Source organism: Diorhabda sublineata, chromosome 2, assembly GCF_026230105.1.
Source record: "Diorhabda sublineata isolate icDioSubl1.1 chromosome 2, icDioSubl1.1, whole genome shotgun sequence".
Classification (NCBI taxonomy): domain Eukaryota; kingdom Metazoa; phylum Arthropoda; class Insecta; order Coleoptera; family Chrysomelidae; genus Diorhabda; species Diorhabda sublineata.
In genome coordinates, this window is record NC_079475.1 from 27293059 (window position 1) to 27316375 (window position 23317).

Consider the following 23317-nt stretch of genomic DNA (forward strand, 5'->3'; position numbering starts at 1 on the left):
TGACTTATTATATTTTATCTCTTTTTATACACAAAAAAATTTGTGGATGTTACATTAAGAAAAATCTAGAATATTCTAAAAATTAATAAGCTAAAAGATCATATTTTGTAAACACGTGTTAGCATTTATTTTAATATAAAAATAGGATTGTTGTAAACACTATGTAATGAATCTTGTTAATTCAATTGCTTTAGAGTTCGTCGTTTGTATAATTGTAATATTGTAATTTGTGTTTTTTGTGTTAATAAAATTTTTAAAAATGGAGTTTCGAAAGTTAAATATATAATTGGCACAGTCGTAGTAAAATTCGTGCAGTCGCGATTTTACGCATAGTGCGATGAAAGACTCGTCTAAGTATTTCAATACAGAAGCGAGAATTCTACGTTTTCTTCGAGGAACAGCAACTTCAGATCGCGGTAAGTGCCAAGTCTCCTTACTTTTACAATTTTTCCTTTTTTTACTCTATCAATCAGTTGAGTAAGGGAGAGATACTTTATTAAATACATTTACTAAATTAAATATAAAAGAAGAGAAAAACAATCCAGAAAAGAACTCAGAAGAAAATATTATAATGGTAAAAGAAATGAATAATGATATAATAGAAGAATTAGAAATAAAATTATTTGATAAAGAGAAGTTAGATGTAGAATTACAATATACGGGATTAGATGAATTAAAAATGGGAGGAAAAAACTAATTGAAATAGATAATGATATGACAATGGAAGAAAAAAATAAATAATGTAATAAAGATGGAGAATTAAATATAAGAAAACGAATGGTATATTATAGAACCTGAATGAAATACAAATATATTGAATATACTCAATCAAAATAATATGATAAAAGAGAAATGAACAATGAAAATGAGAAAATTGAGAGGGAAACAATTAACAAACAATTTGATAGGAATAATAAATATGAGTATTTGAATTTGAATACAAAAAATTAAATGCGATACTAAAGGAAAAGATAATAGAAGAACTATTTTGGAACCATAAATATTATCATTTTTTGGTATTAAGACCTTTCATTCTTTTTTAATATGTTATAGAAATAGATAAGATTTAGAATCAATAGAAATTAGGATAAGTAAAATATATAGAATAGTTAGGATACTTTTAGAAACTAGAATTGATTAAAAAAAATTATTAATTAGAATATATAAGAAATTTAATAATATAATTGATAACTTTGTTTATTTAACTAAAAAAAAGAAGAAAATAATATAAAAAATACAAATACAATGCAAAAAAACAGTACCTAAATTAAACAGAACAGACCAATGAGTTCAACGTTTCTCTCCTTACGGTCAGCATATCCCATTTCAAGTGTAAATGGAATTTCCATTGTTGATAATCTATTAAACTATATCACTCATCACGGTTTATGGTATAAAATAACAGCTGACTGTGGTTCAGAGTTCAAAAACAATGACCTACAAAACTTTTGTAAAGTATATGAAATTAAATTGCTGTTATATAGTGTAAGCAAGTAACAGTAATTCTAATTCACCGAAAGATTTCATTCTAGTCTAATTGAACATTTTAGATATTTAAGAGAAACAAATAAAGATTTGACACCAGATCAAATAATGAAAATTCAATTCTTGCATATAATAATTCTATTCATTCTGTTACCTAATTTACACACTTTGAAATAATTAAAGGTCATATAAATAGTCCAGATCCTTTCGATTTAAGCAACCATTTGGTAATATCTCACTATATCCAAAATCATAAAGAAGCTTGAAATTTATTATACTATAAAATTAAAGATAAAAACACTGAAGTGAAAAAAAGAATAATTAATAAAAGAAATTAAAATAGAACTGATCTTCCCTTATATTCAAATCAAGAAATAGCATATGTAAGAATAAAATTATCTAAATTCAAAAAAGCTGAAATTACAAAAGACTCTGGTATACTTTTGGAAACAAATAAAGGAACTTATCATAAAAATCAATCAGAAAACCTAAAATGAATTCTAAAATTCGCAACGTTGATTTACAAGAAGATTAAAACTGAGGATGTAAAAATTACACATATAAAAAATTTGTTGTTACCAGTTAATTTAGGACCATGCAAACTTATATATACTAAACATAAGATCTAAATAAGCAGATAGACAATTTAATACAATATTTTTATACTTTAAGAAATAGTTTAATACAAGTGAATGCAACAAATCCTATTTCACACCATAACTTGTCTCAACAAATGACGAGCAGAACAAAAATTTTAATTGACATTTTAGATTGAAAATCAGAAACTATTTATCCACATAATATTGAAAACGCAATAACATTTTCTAAATTAAATACAATCCATAGTTCAGAAATATCTAGTCAAGAAATTTTAGAAATGATAAAATATTTAAATCCTATTTATAAAGAATAATTCCAAAATTTAATAATATTCTAAAATATTATATCTTTCTGGGCTCACAGGTAACCTTTTCCAAATCCAAAATAATCTTTGCTACCCATGTTCCAATATTAAAATCCCAAGTCTCTGAATTTTTCCTGTTATCCAAAACCAAAAAATATTTATTCCTTCTCAACCTTACTTGGCCAAGAATCCGGAAAAAGTAATTTTGATTAAAGAAGAATATCCCGTTTTCGAATAAAAATATTATAGCAAAGAAAAATTTAAATTAAATGACAATTGTACTATAGAACTGTTAAATGGCCGCTCTCGTAGGAACTGTTTCGTTAGTGATGTCAATCTTCAAGAAACTATAATAGAACAAGTGACAAACAGTGAAATTTTAGTAATTCCAAATTTACAAACTATGTGTTATCCAAATGTGCTAAGAACTGTTATTTAAAAATAAAACTTCCATCAAGTATTAGAATTCCAAAGAATAGTAGTGATCAAATAAAAAACGAGATCGACTAATACATAAATTAAAAAATATGAATTTGAAGAAAGAAGAGGAGCTACAGAGCAGGAACTGAAAAATATCTCCGTTGTTTTTCATTCTTAGGGATGGAGGAGTTACATGAAGAGAAATCTATAATATTCTGAAAATTAATAAGCAAAATGATCATATTTTGTAAACATGTGCCAGCATTTATTTTAATATAAAAATAAGATTATTGTAAACACTATTCAATGACTCTTGTTAATTCAATCCCTTGAAATTAGAGTTCATTCATTTGTATAATTGTAATATTGTACTTTGTGGTTTTTGTGTTGATAAAATGTTTAAAAATGAAGTTTTGAAAGTTAAATATATAATTTGGATGATGTCATCAACAATCATTGATATCAATATATATATATATATATACATTTTTTCCAAGATAGTTTACAAATGTTTTAAAAATGTATTTATGTAAATAGGCCGAAATATTATGACATTGATTAATTTCAAGGCACTTTAGTTTCCATGAATACCATCAAAATAAAATTTACATTGTAATAGTTTTTATTAGTGAAGGAATTCTAAATTACTTATACAAATGATAAATAGATTCTCCAGGGTGGAATGTTTTAACCCCTCTATCAAATGCTTTATAATGATATTGATTAATTGATGATTTTCTTCGGATAGTTAGAAATCCAGTAATTTCTTGAGAGTACCCAGTCTTTAAAGTTGATACTTCAATGTGGACATCAGCTAGATATTCTAGATTATTTGAAATGATATCATCGATTATTGTGGATACATGGTTGTTAAAGATCACACATACATTATCAGATTTAATAAGGTTAATACAATAATGGAGAAACCTCAATGTCTCCTTAATTCCAACATCTAGATCATGAAGATGGCTGAAGTCGTCGATTATCAAGTAAACTAATTTGTTGTCAATTTTTACTGAATCAAGATTTCTTTTTATGTCGAAATACAACTGCTTCACTAAAGTCTCTTTATTTTCTTGTAAATATTCACTATCTAGATCGGTACTTTCCGCTATATCTTTAAGAGGATCTATAATTTTTACAATTCCTTCATTCACAGCTTTTAATAAATCATAACCTAACTTTTTACCAATACATTGGTAATGTTCTATGGTGTTATGAAAGTTAACTAAGCATAACCTATTCTTCTCGTACATTACTTGTTTTATGAGATGTGTAATTACGAAATTGGAGTCTGCATTTATATTTTCTTTTATAGAAATTATTTTGTCTTGACTATTGATTTGCAGAGCCGAAAGAACGGCATTTGATGTAAGTGGATCTCCCAAGGATACCATCTCACCTGTAAAGAAAAATTAATCTTTCTAAAAATAATCTTAAAAAAATGTGCATATAAGGATAAAATATAATATATGTAGGATACCGAATATAGTAGAAGCTTCTATGAATAATACAATTAAAAATGTATATAAGGATATTCTAAATCCTTAAAAGTAGAAAATATCTTGAAGGTCTTAAATTATAAAATATGGACTGTTAGATAATTTACTCTCAACAATTTGAAACATTAGAAGAAACTGAATTAGGAGAACTTTCAAATCAAAATATTTTTTTGCCTATGCCTATTATCGTTTCCTCACTATTTTTTTCAGTTAATTCATCCCTTCTGCTGTTATTCTACTTCGTGTCTTATCGTTTATTAACCAGATTTCACTTCCATATATTAAGTACTGTTAACAAGTTGTATACTTTCATTTTCATGTCTTCAGCAATTTTTCTGTCCCAAATACCATCTTATTAAGAACATCTTGTAAGATATGAAACGTTTATTAAGTTAAAATACTACTTTTTATTGATGCATAAGATAATTATTCCTATATTGCTTTAGCTTAATATACCCAAATAGAGTTCAATATATTTTAGTGTGAATTGCTAATAATACAGCATTAAGTACTCGAGTACTCTGCGTTTAACTTAACAGCAATGATTTACTCTTCAATTTGGCAAACATTAACAAGCTATTACTTATTACCACTTCACACAAAATTTATTGCCTAGATATTTTTTTGAATGTTGTCAATGGACAATAAATGAATAAAATAGCAGTTTATTTAAAAAAATTGTCATATTAACAAGTTCAGTTATTTATAGAGGATTTCCAATTGGAAAAACGGCCATAATTGGGATATAAGACATTCTTATTTACTCATTTATTTATTTTAAGTAATGTGTGTGGTGAATGTTGAAACAGTTTGATCCATTCACACGAATTACCAGCAAAGTTGAATGGTAAATCGTATTTATAATTTTTACAAGCTATATGTTTCAATAATTTAGAAGAATTGCCACTTAATCTTTTCAGTATAAATTTTATTAACAAAATTTTCAAGTTATTTATCTTCCATTGAACTATATCCAGTCATAAAAGGGAATATCCAAACAATAAAATTTAAACAGGTTTGAAATGAAAAGGTATTTTTCAGTATTAGAAGAAAAAAACTGGAGATTGGCTTACTCCAATTGTTGCTGTTAAATGTTGAGGATTATCAGCAACTCGCACTAAAATATCTTTCTAATCAACAGCTAGTATTTTAGGTTATACACCACTTTTAGGCTGAAATTGTCCGTATCTCCTAAATTATTTTGGATTACATTATATTTATCACCTCGAATTTCTCCTTGTACAGTAAATTCAAAGTAGTCAATTTTTGAGTTCGTTTCTCATTGCTTATTTCATGAAGATCAAACTATGCTGTATTGTTCATTAAATTATCACTCTTCAATCTTCAGCCATTGTTATTATGCATATGGAAGTTTGACCAAGGACATTTGGAATATTGTCCTGATAAAAATATTAAGATTTCACTTTTTCTTCTAAAAATTTCAAAAAACAAATTCAATACACCAGATTTAAAAAGGTTTTAATATTGACTTTGTACATAAAATTTAAATAAAGGCATATTTGAATGCCTGAAAAGAAATTTTAAAAAATGTATCACGATAAAATGGACAAAATGAAGAATATTAAGAGAAAATTTTTGTAATATTTTCCATTCATATGCAACCATTAAAATATGATATTTTTCACCTTCTACCAAACCAGAAAGCCTAATACTTATTTCACTTCATTCATAAAGTATTGATATTGTCACACTTGCCCACAATTGCTTCGACACTAATATTTATGATTCCTATGTACTAGATCTGAATAGTGTAGACGCCCGTATCAAATTAACAATGGAAGTGGAAGACAACTCATCTACTATTTGTTCAAACTTTACATTTACTTAAACGATCGATGCTTTAAATCGCTAAAGAAATTTCACAAGATTCTAATCCAATAGAATTTTATTCCCGAACACTAAATTCAACTAAAAGAATCTATAGTACCATCAAAAAACAATTTTTAGCTATAATCAAAAGCTGTAAACATTTTATCAATAATAAAAAAATATGATTGAAATTGACAATTTTAGGTTACATTTTATTAAGAAAAACCCAATCAACATTTAATAAGATTGAAACTAAAACTACAAGAATTTGATCTTGAGATTAAAGAAACTTTTGTTGCCCCGATCCCAAACGCATTCCAAAAATAAATATTATTACTCATATAGTTAAACTCCCCCAAATACTGAAGTCTCTAAAAAAACGACCATATTGGCGCTACTTCCATTACACAAGAGTAAATACCCTATCCAATTCTAGTAAGTGATAGTAACGAAATTTTTAGTAAAATATTCGACCACAACCAAAGTACTACTATAGGCAAAATTAGGTTTTCTGTACCAAATAATCGACTTTTTCTAATTTCAGAAATATCTTCTACACACTTCCAAATAATCCTAAACTATTAAGACGAAAATGACGACGATTATTCTAAGCACTTTAGTAAATCCATATATTCTAAATTTCACTAACAGTCTATTATCCAGCTAGATTACTACTTTGTAATTGCTTGAAACCATTCTTTCTAAGGCAGTATATCAAGTATAATATCTTGACACTATCCTGCAAAATATGTTAATCTTTGTTCGAGTTTATTTTGTTTATATTTTATGAGGTAAATTTGTAAGAACTTCCGTGATTCATTTGGAAGTGATAATAATGTGATATATTTTTAACTCTTTGTTTATCGATTATATCAGTTGCTTTAAACTAAGACATTTGTGAAGATGCCTTGTAACTTCCAATTTTTTCGTAAAAATACTTTTGAATTGTTAGTACATCAAACAATTCATGTACAAAAACTTCTTTGTTCTATATTATTGTACTAATCAGTTAATATTGTGAAATTCAATGGTTTATCACTTTTAAACTTACTTTCCATAAATCTGTACTACATTATGGTTGTTACTTATAAAAATTACAATTTATTGTTCACATTTTCTAATCACTGTTTTTTAGAGATAAACAAGTTGACAAATTGCTAAAATAGTATTGTAGATAGATGATTACATTAACTAATAAAATAATATCAAACATTTATCAATTTTTGAAAAGCAAAAAACAACTACTTTCCTGGCTACATACCAGGGCTCATATTAAATTCTCTGCAAGAAATTTGATATAGACTTGAACTTACTCAATCACTCATGAAAAACATGACTTCTCAGTTAAAATGTATGTGGATATTTTATATCTCTATTTAGCAAATTTTTTGGATATAATTCAATAATCAACTTAATATAGTTTAACACTCATTCAGTAAACATATTAGAAATGTATCTAGTCATAATGATTTTGTTTTGAACAACCAATAAATTTCATTCAAAATTAATACTTGTATACCATTTTTAGAGTCGACATTTGGAAAATGTCGGATATTACAGAAACTTATGAAATACATTAGTTTAATTACATTCTTATGCAAAACAATTTTTTGTTCAGCATGTAAGATAAAATGTTGATTGCTTAATATCGTGTTCTGCTTTATTTTAGTACACAAAATGTAAGCTTAAAACACACATTTAACAGATACTTTATTATGATGAGAGACATTTGGATTGCCTGTAAATTTCGCTAAGGGTATTGAAAGTCATCAATTAACCCTTTTAGTTCAAGGTAACGAGTTTAATTTCTGTTTTACATGTTTTCTAATATTTCTGTAACCTCTAATGACGTATTCAAGTGGATTATGACCTTGGTAAAGTAACTAATATCATTGATTATGAAGCAAATATTTTAAAACGATTATTCTCATACATATTTCAGTGTCTAATACTAAATAAATAAGGTGAAGATATCTAAAATGAATTGAAAAATTCTTACCGGGTAAACACAATGGTTCAAACTAATAATCACAAGTATTAATAAAGACACATTTTAAAAGGTAAGGAAAGTTTTTATAATATTCATAGCTAATACTACAATAACCTAAAATTTAAATTGTCACAAGTAGTTGTGTCACAATAGAATTATTTGGTTATGATTATGACTAAATGTACGTTTGTCTAATGTCTTGCTGGTCCACTGGTAACTATATATTCAATGGAATTAATTTTCTGTAATTGATTCAATCATCTAAGGTGTGTACATTTAAATTTAAATTACTATTTTCTAAAGACAAACAAATATTCTCTCACAATCAACTTTGTAAAATATTTAGACTTCAAATATTTATATAAATCAATTAATAATTATATGTACGTTTTAGTATTTAGCAAAATTAAACACGAAAGTGTACTCTGTATATTCATTCCGAGCTTTCGAATGCTTATGTATTCATCATCGGGGACTGATGTTATGGTCAAGTACAATGTAAAAATTTATATAAAAGTGTAATAATACTTAATTAATTGAGAATTGCGTTGTCTTGGTTTTCCTTCTTTCTTTTATCATGAGCAACTGAAATTATGGTATGTAAAAATACGTATAAAAATATAACAATATTAAAAATTACTTAAATTAATTAATTGAGAATTGTAGTGTCTTGAATTTGGATTTTTCTTCCAAAAAATATTAAGTTTATTGGCTAGATTAGTTTGTGTCGTTATGAATTAAGTTAAATATTTATTGGTAATATTATAAATAACATAAAATTTTTATACATCAACGCTATATTTCTACCTGACCAGTGGTTCGCAACTGGAAGTGAGGATGGCGCCAGATAGAGTTCGCGATAGCGACGATCTTTGACGTTGTCTTCAGTTCGGATCTCAAGTCCGAACGAGAGTGTGTTATATCCATAGAGATATTACCATAGAGTAGGCATGCCTACAAGTGAGAGCGTCTCGCGACTGAAAAGAGAAAGAGAATCATTTAAGTATTTCTATCTCTTTCTTTTGTTGCGTAATGCGCATGCGTGTCTCTGATTCAACGGGCAACAGTAAAGTGCGTACACGAAATCTAATCAACGCGCATGCGCCATTAGACAGAGACAGCAATACATAAATTATTCTCTCTCTCTTTCTATCGGCCAGACGCTCCCACTTGTATGGGCGCCTATAGCATGCCTACTCTATCTGTATTATCTCTATGGTTATATCACACAGATGACACGCAATGTCGTTGAAACTAGTCAGTAGTTACAACCTATCTTTGCAATTGCGAGATATTGGGGATGTTAATATCGACAAAAAGGTAGATTGACATCACGCTCAATATTCGACGAGACATTGACCTTGACGTTTCGATCCTGATTAGAAGCATTATCAAATGACGTATAATCAAAAATAATAAATATTATATAAATTCGACAAAATATGAAATAAAATTTTTTTAGAATTTTGTTTTTTAAATGTCAGAAAAATAATGTCATATACGACAGAAAAGATTAATATTAGATATCAGTTTACCTACTTCAGACACTTACTATATATAAGTTTGGAAAGCAATTGATCAAATTATAATAAATTTTATTCAAGTTTTTTATGGCTTGCTTATCATTAGCTGATAATTTATTTTGTTTTATAAAAATAATTTCTTCAATTGTTAAGTTTTGATAATTTTTATCTTGAGTTCATATTTTGGTATTTTTAAAATTAAAATCATGCTTTTCATTTGGTCATCTGTATGTAGTGTGGTTGATGCATTTTTAGTATATTTGTAACTATTACTCCTATTTTCTAGATATTTCATGGACATACTTATATAATTTCTTTCACAATTTAAACATGGTATAGAGTAAATAACATTCGATTTTTTAATATTTTTAATTTTGCTTTTTAATATTGTATATAATGGGGACAATGTACTTTCTGATTTCTTCATTTATTTGAGTTTCTAATTTCTTGGGTTCGTAGGTTGTTTGGATAAAATAATGAAATTTCGATAAAATATCACATTTTTATGTATAACTTAACGTTTCGCTCCTTCCTTGGGAGTATTTTCAAAAGAATAATTAATATTTGATGATTAAAATATTTGTAGAATAGATAAAACATATTAGTAGATATCTTAAAAACATTAACAACATTAAAACATAGTATTATAATCAGTGTATTTACCTCGGAATTTCAATAAAACGATATTATACCAGGTAGATTGAAATAAACTAATTGATCAAATTATGGTAAATTTGGCTGAGGTTTTTTATATCTTGTCTATCATTTACAGAACATTTATCTTGTTTTATGTGTATCATTTCTTTGATTAATAATTTTTTATAGTTAGTGTCATAAGCTAAGATTTTTGTTTTTTAAAATCAAATTCATGATGTTCATTTTTTTCGTGTTTATGTAGAGCAGTCGATACATTTTTGGTGTATTTGTGACCATTTATTCTGTTTTATAAATATTGCGTAGTCATTCCTATATAATTTTTAGGACAATTCAAACGGTATGGAATATATAATATTTGATTTCTTAGTGTCTTTAGTTTTGTTTTTTAGCGTAGTGAAAAGTGGTGATAATTTGTTGTGTGATCTATGAGTTATATTGATGTTATGTTTGCTATGGAGTGCTATGTATGTATATCTTTCTTTACTTGAATTATTGAAGTTAATAAATTTTTTAAAGTTATTAAATTTAACTCAAATATCCAATTCACTTCAGAAATTGTAAACAACAACAAAATTAATTTCTTAGACATGACACTTATTGAAATCAATAATAAAATAAAAACTAAATATTACACAAAATGAACATGATCTGGAAGATATCTTAATTATAACTCATGACATCCCAAATCACAAAAAAACAGCGTCGTTATAGGATTAACAGAGAGAGCATTAAAATTAACTTCTCCAGAATACCACCGAGAAGTAATAAAAAAACTCAAAAATACTTTGAAGAATAATCAATACCCATAAATTGAAATTAATTGAATCATCCAACAACGTACATATAAATTACACAATAAGAACAATATAAATCCAACCACACAAATAAATTCAAGTAAAGAAAAATAAACATACAATAGCACTCTCCTATACATACCAACTATCAGAAAAATTGAAATACATTTTACCGAAATATAACATCAATATAAGTCATAGATCACATAACACATCACCAGTTCATTTTTCTTTACTTGAATTTTTTTGTGTAGTTGGATTTATATTGTTCTTAATGTGTAATTTATATGTACCGAGTGTCCCAATTAGAATGGCTCTCGTCCATATCTCGGGAACCGTTTATACTACAGCTTCGGAAAAAAATTATCACAAAAGTGACCTGGAGAAAAACCTGGAAATTATTTACAGAGCTGTAGGTCCACCGCCAGAGGGTGTAATTAAATACCACAAATTATAAAATGATTAATTTACAAATTTTGCCTAATTAAGATACATTTGAACTATGATTATCGTATTCTTGAAGAAATTCAGCGTATATCTCATTTTACAAATTTTACATTTCCAGTCGTTCTTAAACGGTGTATGAATCGACGAAAAACTCTGCTACCGGGATGACATCTTTGGGGATATTGTATGGCATATACCCTAGCCGCAACAGCTGCATTTCTCATACATTCAAAGTAAATACCTATCACATCAAATCGCAATGACACGCTAATGAACAAATTACTAGGTTTATTAATTTAATACAAGACATATCTTTTTGTTTTGTTTCTTTCATGGCCCACTACTTGTTTTTATATATTTCCATTTTAACTGCTATAACGCAGTTTCCCGGTGACAGCATAAGTAATATTGACATAATAATTGGAACTATTATTAATAGAACAAGGAAATACAATTTTGAGGAGTCAAAAAATGTTAAAATCCGTTCAGAGTAATTTATGTTTAATGGAAAATGCTTAAAATTTATACATAGCGCCCTCTAGCGTATACGTTACTCATTAGGTTATTTCGAAATTATAACTCTTACATTGGTAGAATGGAGCTCTCTTCAAAAAGGCTAAGATTGCATAGATAGGTTAAGTAGAACTGGACTTACATGCGTTTTTTCATAATAAAGTTCCCGCTTCCCCCCACCTCTTATTTGAAAAGATAGACTAAAACTTGCAAGATCAAATATTCGCTGAATTTCTTGAAGAATACGATAATCATAGTTTAAATGCATCTCAATTGGGCAAAATTTGTAAATTATTCATTTTATAATTTTTGGTATATAATTACGCCCTCTGGCAGTGGATCTACAATTCTGTAAATAATTTCCAGGTTTTTCTCCAGGTAATTTTGGTGCCGGATGTTGCTGAATTTGCCATCCTAGATGGTCCCAGACATTCTCTATTGGGATAACGTCCGGGCCAATTCAGGGTAGGTATCTCGACCTCTTCTAAGTACTGCCGAATCACTATAGCGGCGAGTGAGCGAGCATTATAGTGCATTAGTACAGGTTTGTCACCGATATGAGGCATATAGGGCACTACATGGGGTTCTGGGATATTGGTGTAGAATGTTTTACTTCTGCTGCAATTTTTTGGCTCTTTTTTAAAATTTTAAAAACGACAGTTTTATCTGTAGGAGATGAGCTTACGGCAGTTCAGTAACACATTTTTTGTGAAAGACTTTGATAGTCTACGATTTGTCTATTAAACCCAGCCCAGCCCACTTCGGAAGATTAGGAACTTGTAATGTCTAATTTATCAGCTAATAATTGATGCAAATCATCTATTATTATTAAAAGATCCATCATCTTTTTTAAGTAATGTGTTAGTTCAGATGCTATCGCTTCTTCGCTTTAGTCGATTGATGGTTTCTGTTGTATTCGTGGAAGTTTGCTTGGGCTGTACTTCGAGTTCTCTTTCAAAGTCTCCTGCAGATTCTTCTCCTTCATTTGTTTGTGACGTAAATTTCTGCGCACTTCTGGAGGGTGTCTTTACCATTTACAGTTATCCAATGCAACTAGAATGTGAATTTGGTGATTGAATAATTCCTGGTGGACATAAAGTTGATGAATTTGATGACGAAAAAGTTGCTTCCGTTTCTAATTCTTATATTGTGTGATAACTGCAACAATGCCCGTACAGGTTAATAATTTCAAATACTTTTGTGTGAAAATATTTTCTTCAATACATTCACTCAATTCAAAGTCATATTTATTAAAGATCGACATTTTACAAATATTATGATAAAAAATTTCTCCCTATTCAAATGTTGCAATCGTTCCCATATATTATCTGCATCAATTGATTGAGAGTATTTTTGAATAAGTTTTTTTATTCTTTACCAGATGTAGTTTTCTTTTCTTCATTATTTTCATCCTTGTGTCCTTTATAATTGATAGCATCTTGTTCCGTTCTCTCGGATTCCATATTTTTGAACTACGGCAGTAAAATTTGCATGATATTTATTATTAATGTTAATATCATCCAGTACAACCACATCGAAAAACCGCTTTGATGTTACTTAAGAACGGCTAACATTCAACTACATTTATTCAATTTTTCTAATGTGTCAATAAGTAAATTTTTTCGCCAGTTTTTTTGTACATTGCACAAATCATTTTTATCAAATATCTCTATATTACTGAGGAAAAAATAAAATAAAAAAAGGAAAAAAAACGTACAGTATACGCGTCTGAAGTATTAATAATGGAAAAGGCGAATCAACAGATGTATCAACAAAACTTTTCAGTTGTCTACACCAGAATTTGTAGACACTATTTTACAAATTATTTCTTGCAATTTTCTAGTATAATGAATTTATTCTGAGATGTTGAATCGTATGCGACACTCCAAACCGCTAGAAGATCCATACTTTTTGTTTATTCCTGTTTTGGGACCTTCAAAATCTGGAGAAAAGAATAGAGAAAACTGCGTCTTAGGTACAGGTAAGAGCAATGGACCTTCTACAGATGGTCTCACCTAGAAGAAAAGAATACATAAAAGAGTACGCTTTTCAACTTTCAATATATTTCATAGTATTTTCCAGGTGCAGAAAAATCTCTATAAAGAAATTTTTCAACAAGATTAAGAGAAATCCATTGCATTATGTGTAGATTTAAATTTATATCTAATAATATCCAAAGATGCCCGAGAAGCGTTCTCTCTTTAACTCGTAAGATTCTATATTTCTCGCACGGAGTCGTTTTTTGCTGTAGAAGATTGTTGAATTTTGTTATATTATATTTTATATATTCTGTTAAAATTTCAAGATTGATGAAATGACAAAAATGATTCTTTTCAAATATTTATGACGTTTTGTTCTGGAGAAAATTCCATAAAGTCCGAATAATGTCAAAAAAAAGGTTTGTTTTTTCAAAATCTGAAAGATGAGCATAGATTACAGTGATTACACTGAGGTTATTTAAATCAGTTTTAATAATTCGTTGATCATTTTGGACAATATGGATATCATTCTGATTATATTATATATAATATAATATATATCTTCTATTTTTTCATCACCTGTTAATGTTAAACAGTCCATTTGCTTGGTCCCACAAATCCAAAGACATTGCATTCAGGGGCATGTTATAATATTGCTTACCTCTTTAGTTTTTTTAGTTTTACCCACTTTCTCACATTTCACATTTTTTATTTAGGTACGCGCCTTGACATTTACCTTGACATTTACCTCACTTTTGATGGCATTTTCAGAAAATTTCTGGGCCTATAACCTGCTAGTTCTTACATTTTATGTCATTAATGATCTATAATTGCACACCGGCAAATTTAATTCTCTGTCTAGTTTTGTTTTGTTTTACGTGTTACAATATTTTAACAATAACAATCATTTTTATTAGTGTAGTAATTCATCTTATTTGTTATGTAAAAATATTTTTGACCAATCTAACTAACCCAACACTTTAGGATATTAACATTTTTTGAGATAGTATTTTGTATTCGCTGTGCAATGAAATTTCAACCAGTTTTATCAAAGACGTAACCCAGTCAATGCAAAAGTTTTTTTTAATTGAACGGGCTCATCAAGTCGCCTACCGTAATTCTACAGCGCTCAGTATCTGCGTTCCATTCATAACTTTTGCCTACATACTGCTTACTGATAATCGTTAAAGTTTTGTACTAGATGTTTCTGGAAAAAAATTGTAGCTGTAACTAGGCAAAAGGTTCTATGATATTCTGAAAATATTACAAAAGCATATATATATATAGAGTCATGTAATAGATTAGTTAGATAGGTTAGTAATGTTGTAATTGGGGTATAATGTTTTAATTTTAAACTTAATTTTTACAAGTTTTTCGACGAATTCAACTCGAGAAATGGTAGAATATTAGATAAATTTTTAGTAGCTTTGACTTATTTCCAAAGTTTATTTTCATTTGGTTTATTCATTGTGCAAAAGAATTATTTCTCTAATCCGATTTTTCATAGCCGTATCTACAATTATTTTGTTTCCAAGCGCATGAGCCATTCCTGTTGCCAACATTATCAGTAGTGCATCGATTTGTTGAAAAGTTTGTTGGATTCGAGAAGGCGTTGTTTAACTATTATTAACCAATTAGCATATTGTGCAAATTGAGAAAATTGTACTGTATATTTTGGTTTTGTGCACCTAGAAATGTTTCTTAAATGGAAGTTAACTGACAATTTCCAAGGATTGCGTAATATATATGTTTATATTGTTTCTATTTTATTCCACATTTCCATTGAGTCAATTACAGAAACGTATTTGATACTTCTTATACTCAACATTTTTTTATTGTCATAATAAATATGACTAACCAGAGGCGTCTTCTCCATGAAAACATTGAATGGAGTATTTGAAATTGATTTTAATATTTCACATAGTTTGAATCTGAGGAAAATGATGACAATGTAGATTTTGTTAATAATTTCTTAACTATCGACATATGTTATTTTGAGTGTCTCGTTTTTCTAGGCTCAATATTTTATCGTCTAGTCGTCTTCTTCCTAATGTTTTGAGAGACCAAGTTATTAAAGTGACTCTTAAAAGAATTTATACCAATGTCAAGAAACTTATAAAAATCATATTATTCTTGTAAAGAATTATTCTTTATCTAAAGAATTATACGAAATAATTTTGCATTCATGGAAGATAATTTCAAAAATCACTAATTTTTCTAGAAGACATAGTTACAGAAGTGGATATGGCAATACAAATTTTAATAATTTTATTAATGTGCAGGTATAAATAAGTATTTGTTTGTTTATGACAGTTCTTATGGTACTTAAAGTGAATTTCAACAACAATCAAAGTATACGTAACTAGTTTTTGAAAATTAATTCGAATGACCTCTATGTACTTCTTGTGCAGTTAAATAAAAAATTGAAAAACTCGCGTACTTTATCCGAATGAATTCTATCCACTTTTTGACCGTAAAATATCAAATGAAAAAACTTGCGTACTTTATCAACAGTAGAACATTATACAACTTTAATATCGTCTAAATAATATTATATGATTTAATGATGCAATCTGATATTCTATAGAAAAAATTCTGATGAGTGAAAAGCAAAATTTTAGTTGTCACACTCAAAAATTTTTAAAATATTTAACTCTCATTAATTTTCCGACTGAAATGGCAAACTCGGACACTCCTCAAGTTTACTTTTTATGGAGAACCTTTGTTATGTAAGACTATTTTAGCCGTTGCAAGAGTACAAAAAGTGTTTCTCAATACGATGTTTTACTTTAGTGGTACTTTAGTAGTTTATTGATTACCTACTTAATTTGTGAATAAAATCATCCAAAAATAACAGTTTACTCATATTTTCAATGAAAGTTACACAACACGCAATGACTAGTATTAATGATTGCTTTTTGGAAACTTCTCAATGAATGAATATGCAGTAGAATTGAAATTTGGAACAGAATCTCAGAAAAGGTTAAGACCAAAGACGTTACTCTGAATAAAAATGTGTTGATTCAAGATATATTAACACTATTATTTATTGAGGTTACATTTGTTGGATTTATGATGAGATTAGTAGATTAGTTTCAAATCATATGTTTATATTTTAGGAATCAAGTAAACAATAGATCATGAAGAAAAATCAGGAGAAGTTATCCAGATGGTACTTTGGAGGAACAGCATCCGCAGGTGCTGCCTGTTTTACACATCCACTGGATCTTATAAAAGTACATTTACAAACACAACAAGAAGGAAAGCTTTCTATTATAGGAATGACCACAAATATTATCAAAAAGCAAGGTTAATTAGTTTTGTATAATAATTCTCAAATTTCATGCAAATTTTTATGAGGGTGATTTGATTTAGAGACTTAAAAATCAAATCAATCATTCAGAAAAACTATATTTTTCTGCCCTCAGGAAGTCTGCTATTCTTTTTTTTTTTTTTAATAGAAACTTTTCTAGTAGGAGTGTATAATTATGAGTTTTGAAAGAATTTTTGACAATAGATAAATTTCAAACCAATTGACATTTTGGCTCCCATTATGAAGCCTTTATTAAAAGAAGAGGGGGGAAACGAGAATTTTTAAATTTCTATAGTGTCATGAAACTTTTAATTTTGTTTCCTAAAAACTATCTGAACAATTTAAGTTTAGCGGTTCTTCACATTCGCTATAGTCTATTTTTATGAATGACAGAGTAATAACATGATGAAGCATTTGTATTTCATAAGCGTATCTTTTAGTAAACCGTTCAAATATTTTTTCTAGTTATATCTCGAGTATCCTCAAATGAAATAACATTTGTATAAATATAATGAATACATCTAGAGTACACTTATATTTTCACCCAAATAACCAGCTTATAACTTCTGAAGGTAAAAAAGTACAATTTTTTCTAAAATGTTTCACAAGATATGAAGAATATTGAGTCATACTGGATATATAGGTATAAGGGCTTGAACTCTGATTTTCAAACAACCTTAAGTTCATAAAGAACAAAAAACTCACTAGTATAAGTAGATCTACCTTTTACAAATCAAAATCAGAATCGTAATCAGAAGATGAACTACTGCAACCCAAATTCACAATAAGTGACTACCACTTTATCATTAATATTGCCCAACTCCTATATTCAACATCACTCATTTTAACAGATTTATTTTTTCTTGAAACTTCTCCATTTATTTGTGCCCATACCAGTTCAATCGGGTTTAGGTCGCCATGATATGGTGGAGATCTGACCACACTCACTCCACGATTTTCTGCAATTTCTTATTTTTTTAATTTGTCTTCAAGAGGGGAACACAAGAAATACAGCTCTTTTCTTACAGGATGGAACTATATCTTCTTTGATTTAGCGAATTCTGTAAATATTTTTCAAATCACTTGGTTATGGACAATTTTTCTGAAAGTCTCGAGTGATAACTTGCATTTTCCATTACAAATATGCAGTTCTGAGGAAGAATATTTATCATTTGTCGAACTATTCTTTAAAACCATCAGAATTCGTGTCTTCATGGTAGTCACCGAAACGAGTAGATTCAAAAGTCAATAAACCTTCAACAAAAACGTTTCACCTGCCGATGTGTACTATTATAAGTCTGCACCCCTTTTCTGTTGGTGAATTTAAACCAGTGGATAAATAATTTGAAAACTTATCTACTTGTAATAGTTTCATCTTTACAAAATTTAATTGATGTATGTCCCTCAATGATATATGTTACATTTGAATAAAATATATTCCTTCTTTAGTTTCTCATTTCTTTTATAGTCCTAAGCTAATCTCTTCTCCATACTACAATATCCTTTTTTTTAATGAAACAGATTTTCTGGAATGCTGTTTTCTGTGAAAAACTATTTATTTTGAAAGTTTCCATAGTGTGCTTTGACTCAGTTTACCTATCACCATCAAGAACTGCCTATTGTCGGAAATTCTTTTCAAAAGTAGAACAATAGATTGCACCCCGCACCTTGCAAGCTGCAACTAAACCAAACTGTCAACTTAGACCTCTTTACTATGTGGAAAAACCTATAAAGACTCTTGTAAAAATAGACTATAAAGCGGTATCCGATCTATAACCCTATAGCTTTTTTGCTCTAGCATCTTTATATCTAATAATTCTTATGATCCTTTTTTGCCGTATATTTCTTTGCAGCTTGTGGTATTTGGCCTTGCTTGTCTACTGGATTTTTTCGTCAATGATTTTTATGTTGTGGTGAGTACAGTGGCTCATTTATTTTCTTATAGAGGACAGCTGGGACTTTGATATTGTTTACTTATCTTATAAATCAATCTGTCTTACCACATTCGATCGAAAGCATTGCTTATGTCGACGAAATCACTGTGTTGATTATTTCTGATTGAAAACTAGAGTTGTGTATTCCTCAAGTTTCAAAATATGTTGTTTGGTGTTGTGTTCTAAATCCAAACTCTCGGCGCTTCCATGAAAAAGTGGGATCTTTTCCGGATTTTTGCTATATTCCATATGCCAGCTTTTGCGTGTCCACTTTATCGACCCTTTCGTTCTACTCTACACTCCTTTGCTCCTGTAGTTTTATTGTATTTCCTTCTTGATTTTCTCTTGAGATTTCCCCACTATCAAATTTTCCGGATCGTCGCGCATATTTTTTTCTATAGCTTCTGATAGATAGTGATTCTTCAAAGAAAGGGAATTGTTCTTTTAAAGTGATTATGATGATAATTTCCGTTATCGATCGCAATAGTTTCTGGTGAGGATGATCAGTATGTAGAGTCGCCGCCTTTGGTGCTCTTGATATCCATAGGCACGACTAGGGGTGATCCTCTCCAGGTTTTTTTCTTGTCTGTTCCTTCTTCTACTCATGTATGCCGATATTATGCAATATAGATGTTTAAAGTTTTTATAACTATTGTCGTGGCTTCTATGTATAGTGGTCCATGGGTTGAGGCATTTTTTCTATTGAAATCGTTGTCACGCCGGAACGTTTATTTATGTCATTTCCATGAACGTTGTAGTTTAGCCAAGATCACTCCCATGATATTTTGATTCAATCATTCAAACAGAATAATTACTGCACATTAGTATTTTGTTAACTGAGTAATGTATAGCATATTTCACAAAATAATTTTTATAGATAACCGTCAAGTATTTGATCCACCAAGAATTATTTTTAAATCAAATCAACCATTCACAATACACGTAATTAATAGAAAACAATATGAAACCATTAGTTTATATTTGCGATAGAAACCTCAATAATAGAAAATTTATACCCAGAAATTATATACTGACCTAAAATCACCTTATTAGCTACTTTAAGGAGTCAACTAATTTTATATCAAACCTGCATTTTACGAACTTGAAATAATTATTTCATTCAATTAATCTTTTACGCATTTCACAATTTTGATGATGGATTAATAGAATCACGAGATTTACTGTAAATTTATGTAACCAAAAATATACTGTAAACTAAGTGAGGAAAAATGTGCAAAATACCGAAATGTAAAACTTTTTATTTTGAGAAAAAAGATATAATGTAATAAAAAAAATTGATAGTTCGTATGACCGCGTTTTCTTGCAATTAATTGGCCAACGCCTCTCGGTATCCCACTAAACAAGTTATCGATAACATGGTAAGCCATATTGTCTCACTCTCCTTGAACGGCAGCAGTCAGGTCTTAAAGGTTTACAGGTGGGTTTTCTCGATTGGATATTGCTCTGCCAATATAATCCACATAATGCACATGTTCAATGGAATTCATGTTTGGTGAATTTGCTGTCCAATTCATTATTTGGATATCTCCTTTTTCTAGTACCTATATTTTGTACAATTTCCGTGCAATGTGGTCGGGCATTATCATCTTGAAAAATAAAATTTGCTCAATATTTATTGCGCAAGGGCTCAACTATCGGTCTTATAATGTTTTCAGCGTATATGGTACCTGTCATTGTTCGCTCAATAACAACAAGTGGTGAACGGTGACTATACATTGTACCCCCCAAAACATCCCCATGATAGGAAACAACATCTCTGGTAAAATTGAGTCGTTCCTGTCTACTTGGGCCTCTCCATACCCTTTCCCGCCGACTATCACTGTGGAAACGAAATCGGGACCAGTCGGAAAAAATAACGTTACGTCATTGTTGTAAAACCCAATCCCTGTGCTCTTGAGCTTATTGGAAATAGGCAGCTGTGTGTTGTCGTGAAAGTCTAGGCACCCTTAAAGGTCTTCTTGCCCTTAGATTTTTCGCGCAACGCTACGAGTTTCCTTGAAAAGAGCCACTATCCGCTTCACCGAAGTCCTTGATATATTCAGACGAAGGGCAATGCATTGATTAGATAAACCTTCTTGATATTTTCAACAAAATTTAAATGAACTCGCTGTTAAGTTTTATTTTTATGATAAGGTGCCACAAAATTTAAATAAAATTGGCTCTTTACATAGGCAAACTTAAAAGTTTACAAGGGGGACCAAGACTTTGGAGATGTGTGTATTAATTTAATTCTTAAAATCTTAGACAAAAAATATTGTCAATAATGATGTCACACTCCATAATACACGTCTTGAATCTAAGAGATAAAAAATAAATTCTACACTAACATCTATTTAGTCGAAAATTTTTCTAGGTAAACAATGAACAATTCTGTTCATTGAGAATTGGAGAAATATTTTTGTATAAAATCAAAATTAAATAAGACAAGTAAAACTCAAAAAAAATAAAATATTAATAATAAATTTAAAGTAAATATCAAAACGGTCATTTAGTATCCTTTCTGTTCATATGGCCAGAAAATCACCTACAATTCATTCTATTGGACGGTGAACATCAGGATAATATTTACATTACACAACGTTTATCCGGTTTCTTCAATTGTTTTTTCATGTTAAAAATTATGTGCAACAGATTGATGACGATGGTTTGAAGAGAAGCTAGACCACGCTCATGCTAGTAGTATCTTAGTTTAGTTTAGCAAATTTGTCATGATTAGTGATTGCGCTAAGTTTCTGATTGTACAGTTTATTCAAAAAATATTATAATATACAGCTCATACTAAAATAAATAGAAACATCTACCCTATTACAACAATGAGGGCTGTCCGCAAGGCGGCAAACGGTTCTAAACACAATTAAAATCTGGTATCTCAATCAACTCTGTCCCACTTCACGGAGAAGAGAAACATCTATACTTAATGGAACTCAACTGATATTATCCAATTGAGTAAAGTATCTAGTGTTCATCCTGGATAAAACATTTATAAATATATAAAGGTAACCTCCAAACCCACTGCACACATGGACTTGTCGCAATCTCGTGTGCAAGAAATAGTAAGTTGAGTCTAATATAGTCTAATACAGTCATCAAACCCATGATTACATATGCATTGCTTGATTGGTAGTTGAAAATCAAACAGCAGCTCAAAAGAAACTGAATAAAATTCAAAGGCTGATCTGCTAGGGAGTAATGTTAACATGTCCCAGAGGCTCTAGTGGAACTGCTCACTCTTCACCTTGGAGTGAAAGATAAAGAGGCATACAGGGGTGCCCACAAAACTAATCCAGACAGAAAAATAAAAGCCAGGGAATATGATAGTTCATTTAAGGATAATAGAATTGATAAAGCTAAAAAGCAGTGGCAAACCAATGGAACAAATGTATAGCATGATAAATAAATATCTTCCGCAAGCTCGAAATACATCTGTATCTTATACAGATGGTTTGAAGCCAGCACCAGGGCTAGAGTGGGTACTTTTGAACCAAAATATTAACTCTCCATATGACTGAGAAAATCCTCTACTATTTTTAAGGTAGAGCTGCTAACAATAAACATAAGAGTTCAAGAGTATTTGGCCAGAAGCCTCTCTAGAACCACATTCTCTCTGATAGCCAAGCAGCCTTCAAAGTTCTGAAGGCTATTGAGTGCACGTCTAAGCTAGTATGGAACTGCAAACAAACTCTAAATGTACTAGCTGAGAGAAACAAAGTAATTTTAATGCGGCTGCTAGGCTACCAGGGTACACCAGGCAATAAGGAAGCAGGCAGCAGATTAAAACTGGTAGTGAAACAATCTCTACTGGGGATACGAAAGTACATATTTTTAAATAATCAAAAACACTGATTACGATATTTTTTAATTAGGCATAAAAGGCAACCAATCTTTTTGTAACGAATGTATTGAAATATTAGGTGCTTATTTTTGTATGTTTATTATTATTGTTATTATATTTTTATCTTTTGTTGCGTCACAACTTATATTAGGCAAATTTTGAACCGAGGAGTA

General features: G+C 29.3%; 2 protein-coding genes across 10 annotated transcripts in view; one reads left to right on the forward strand and one right to left on the reverse strand.

The window, feature by feature from the left end:
- Window positions 1–8264, reverse strand: LOC130440714 (elongator complex protein 6-like). Of its 3 annotated transcripts, XM_056774012.1 has the most exons (3): window positions 7455–7571; window positions 5536–5743; window positions 1–4211 (listed from the first exon to the last, which is right to left on the reverse strand). In XM_056774012.1, exon 3 carries the CDS (start codon window positions 4204–4206, stop codon window positions 3454–3456), a length of 753 nt encoding a protein of 250 aa, XP_056629990.1. In that variant the 5' UTR covers window positions 4207–4211; window positions 5536–5743; window positions 7455–7571; the 3' UTR covers window positions 1–3453. The 3 variants fall into 3 exon arrangements, with proteins under 3 accessions (XP_056629990.1, XP_056629989.1, XP_056629988.1); XM_056774011.1 differs by lacking the exons at window positions 5536–5743; window positions 7455–7571 and adding an exon at window positions 8141–8264; XM_056774010.1 differs by lacking the exons at window positions 5536–5743; window positions 7455–7571 and adding an exon at window positions 7193–7263.
- The window catches only part of LOC130440713 (mitochondrial dicarboxylate carrier), a 25093-nt gene continuing 9558 nt past the window's right edge, over window positions 7783–23317 (forward strand). Inside the window, exons 1-4 of one of the 7 annotated variants that reach the window (XM_056774005.1) lie at window positions 7810–7933; window positions 8084–8201; window positions 13909–14046; window positions 17164–17353. In XM_056774005.1, the coding sequence (XP_056629983.1) occupies window positions 17185–17353 (169 nt within the window). In that variant the 5' untranslated portion in view covers window positions 7810–7933; window positions 8084–8201; window positions 13909–14046; window positions 17164–17184. Of the gene's footprint in view, window positions 8016–8083; window positions 8202–8592; window positions 8728–9391; window positions 9452–13908; window positions 14047–15589; window positions 15782–17163; window positions 17354–23317 lie in introns of those variants that run through there. The other 6 variants (XM_056774006.1, XM_056774004.1, XM_056774002.1 and 3 more) reach the window with 6 other exon arrangements.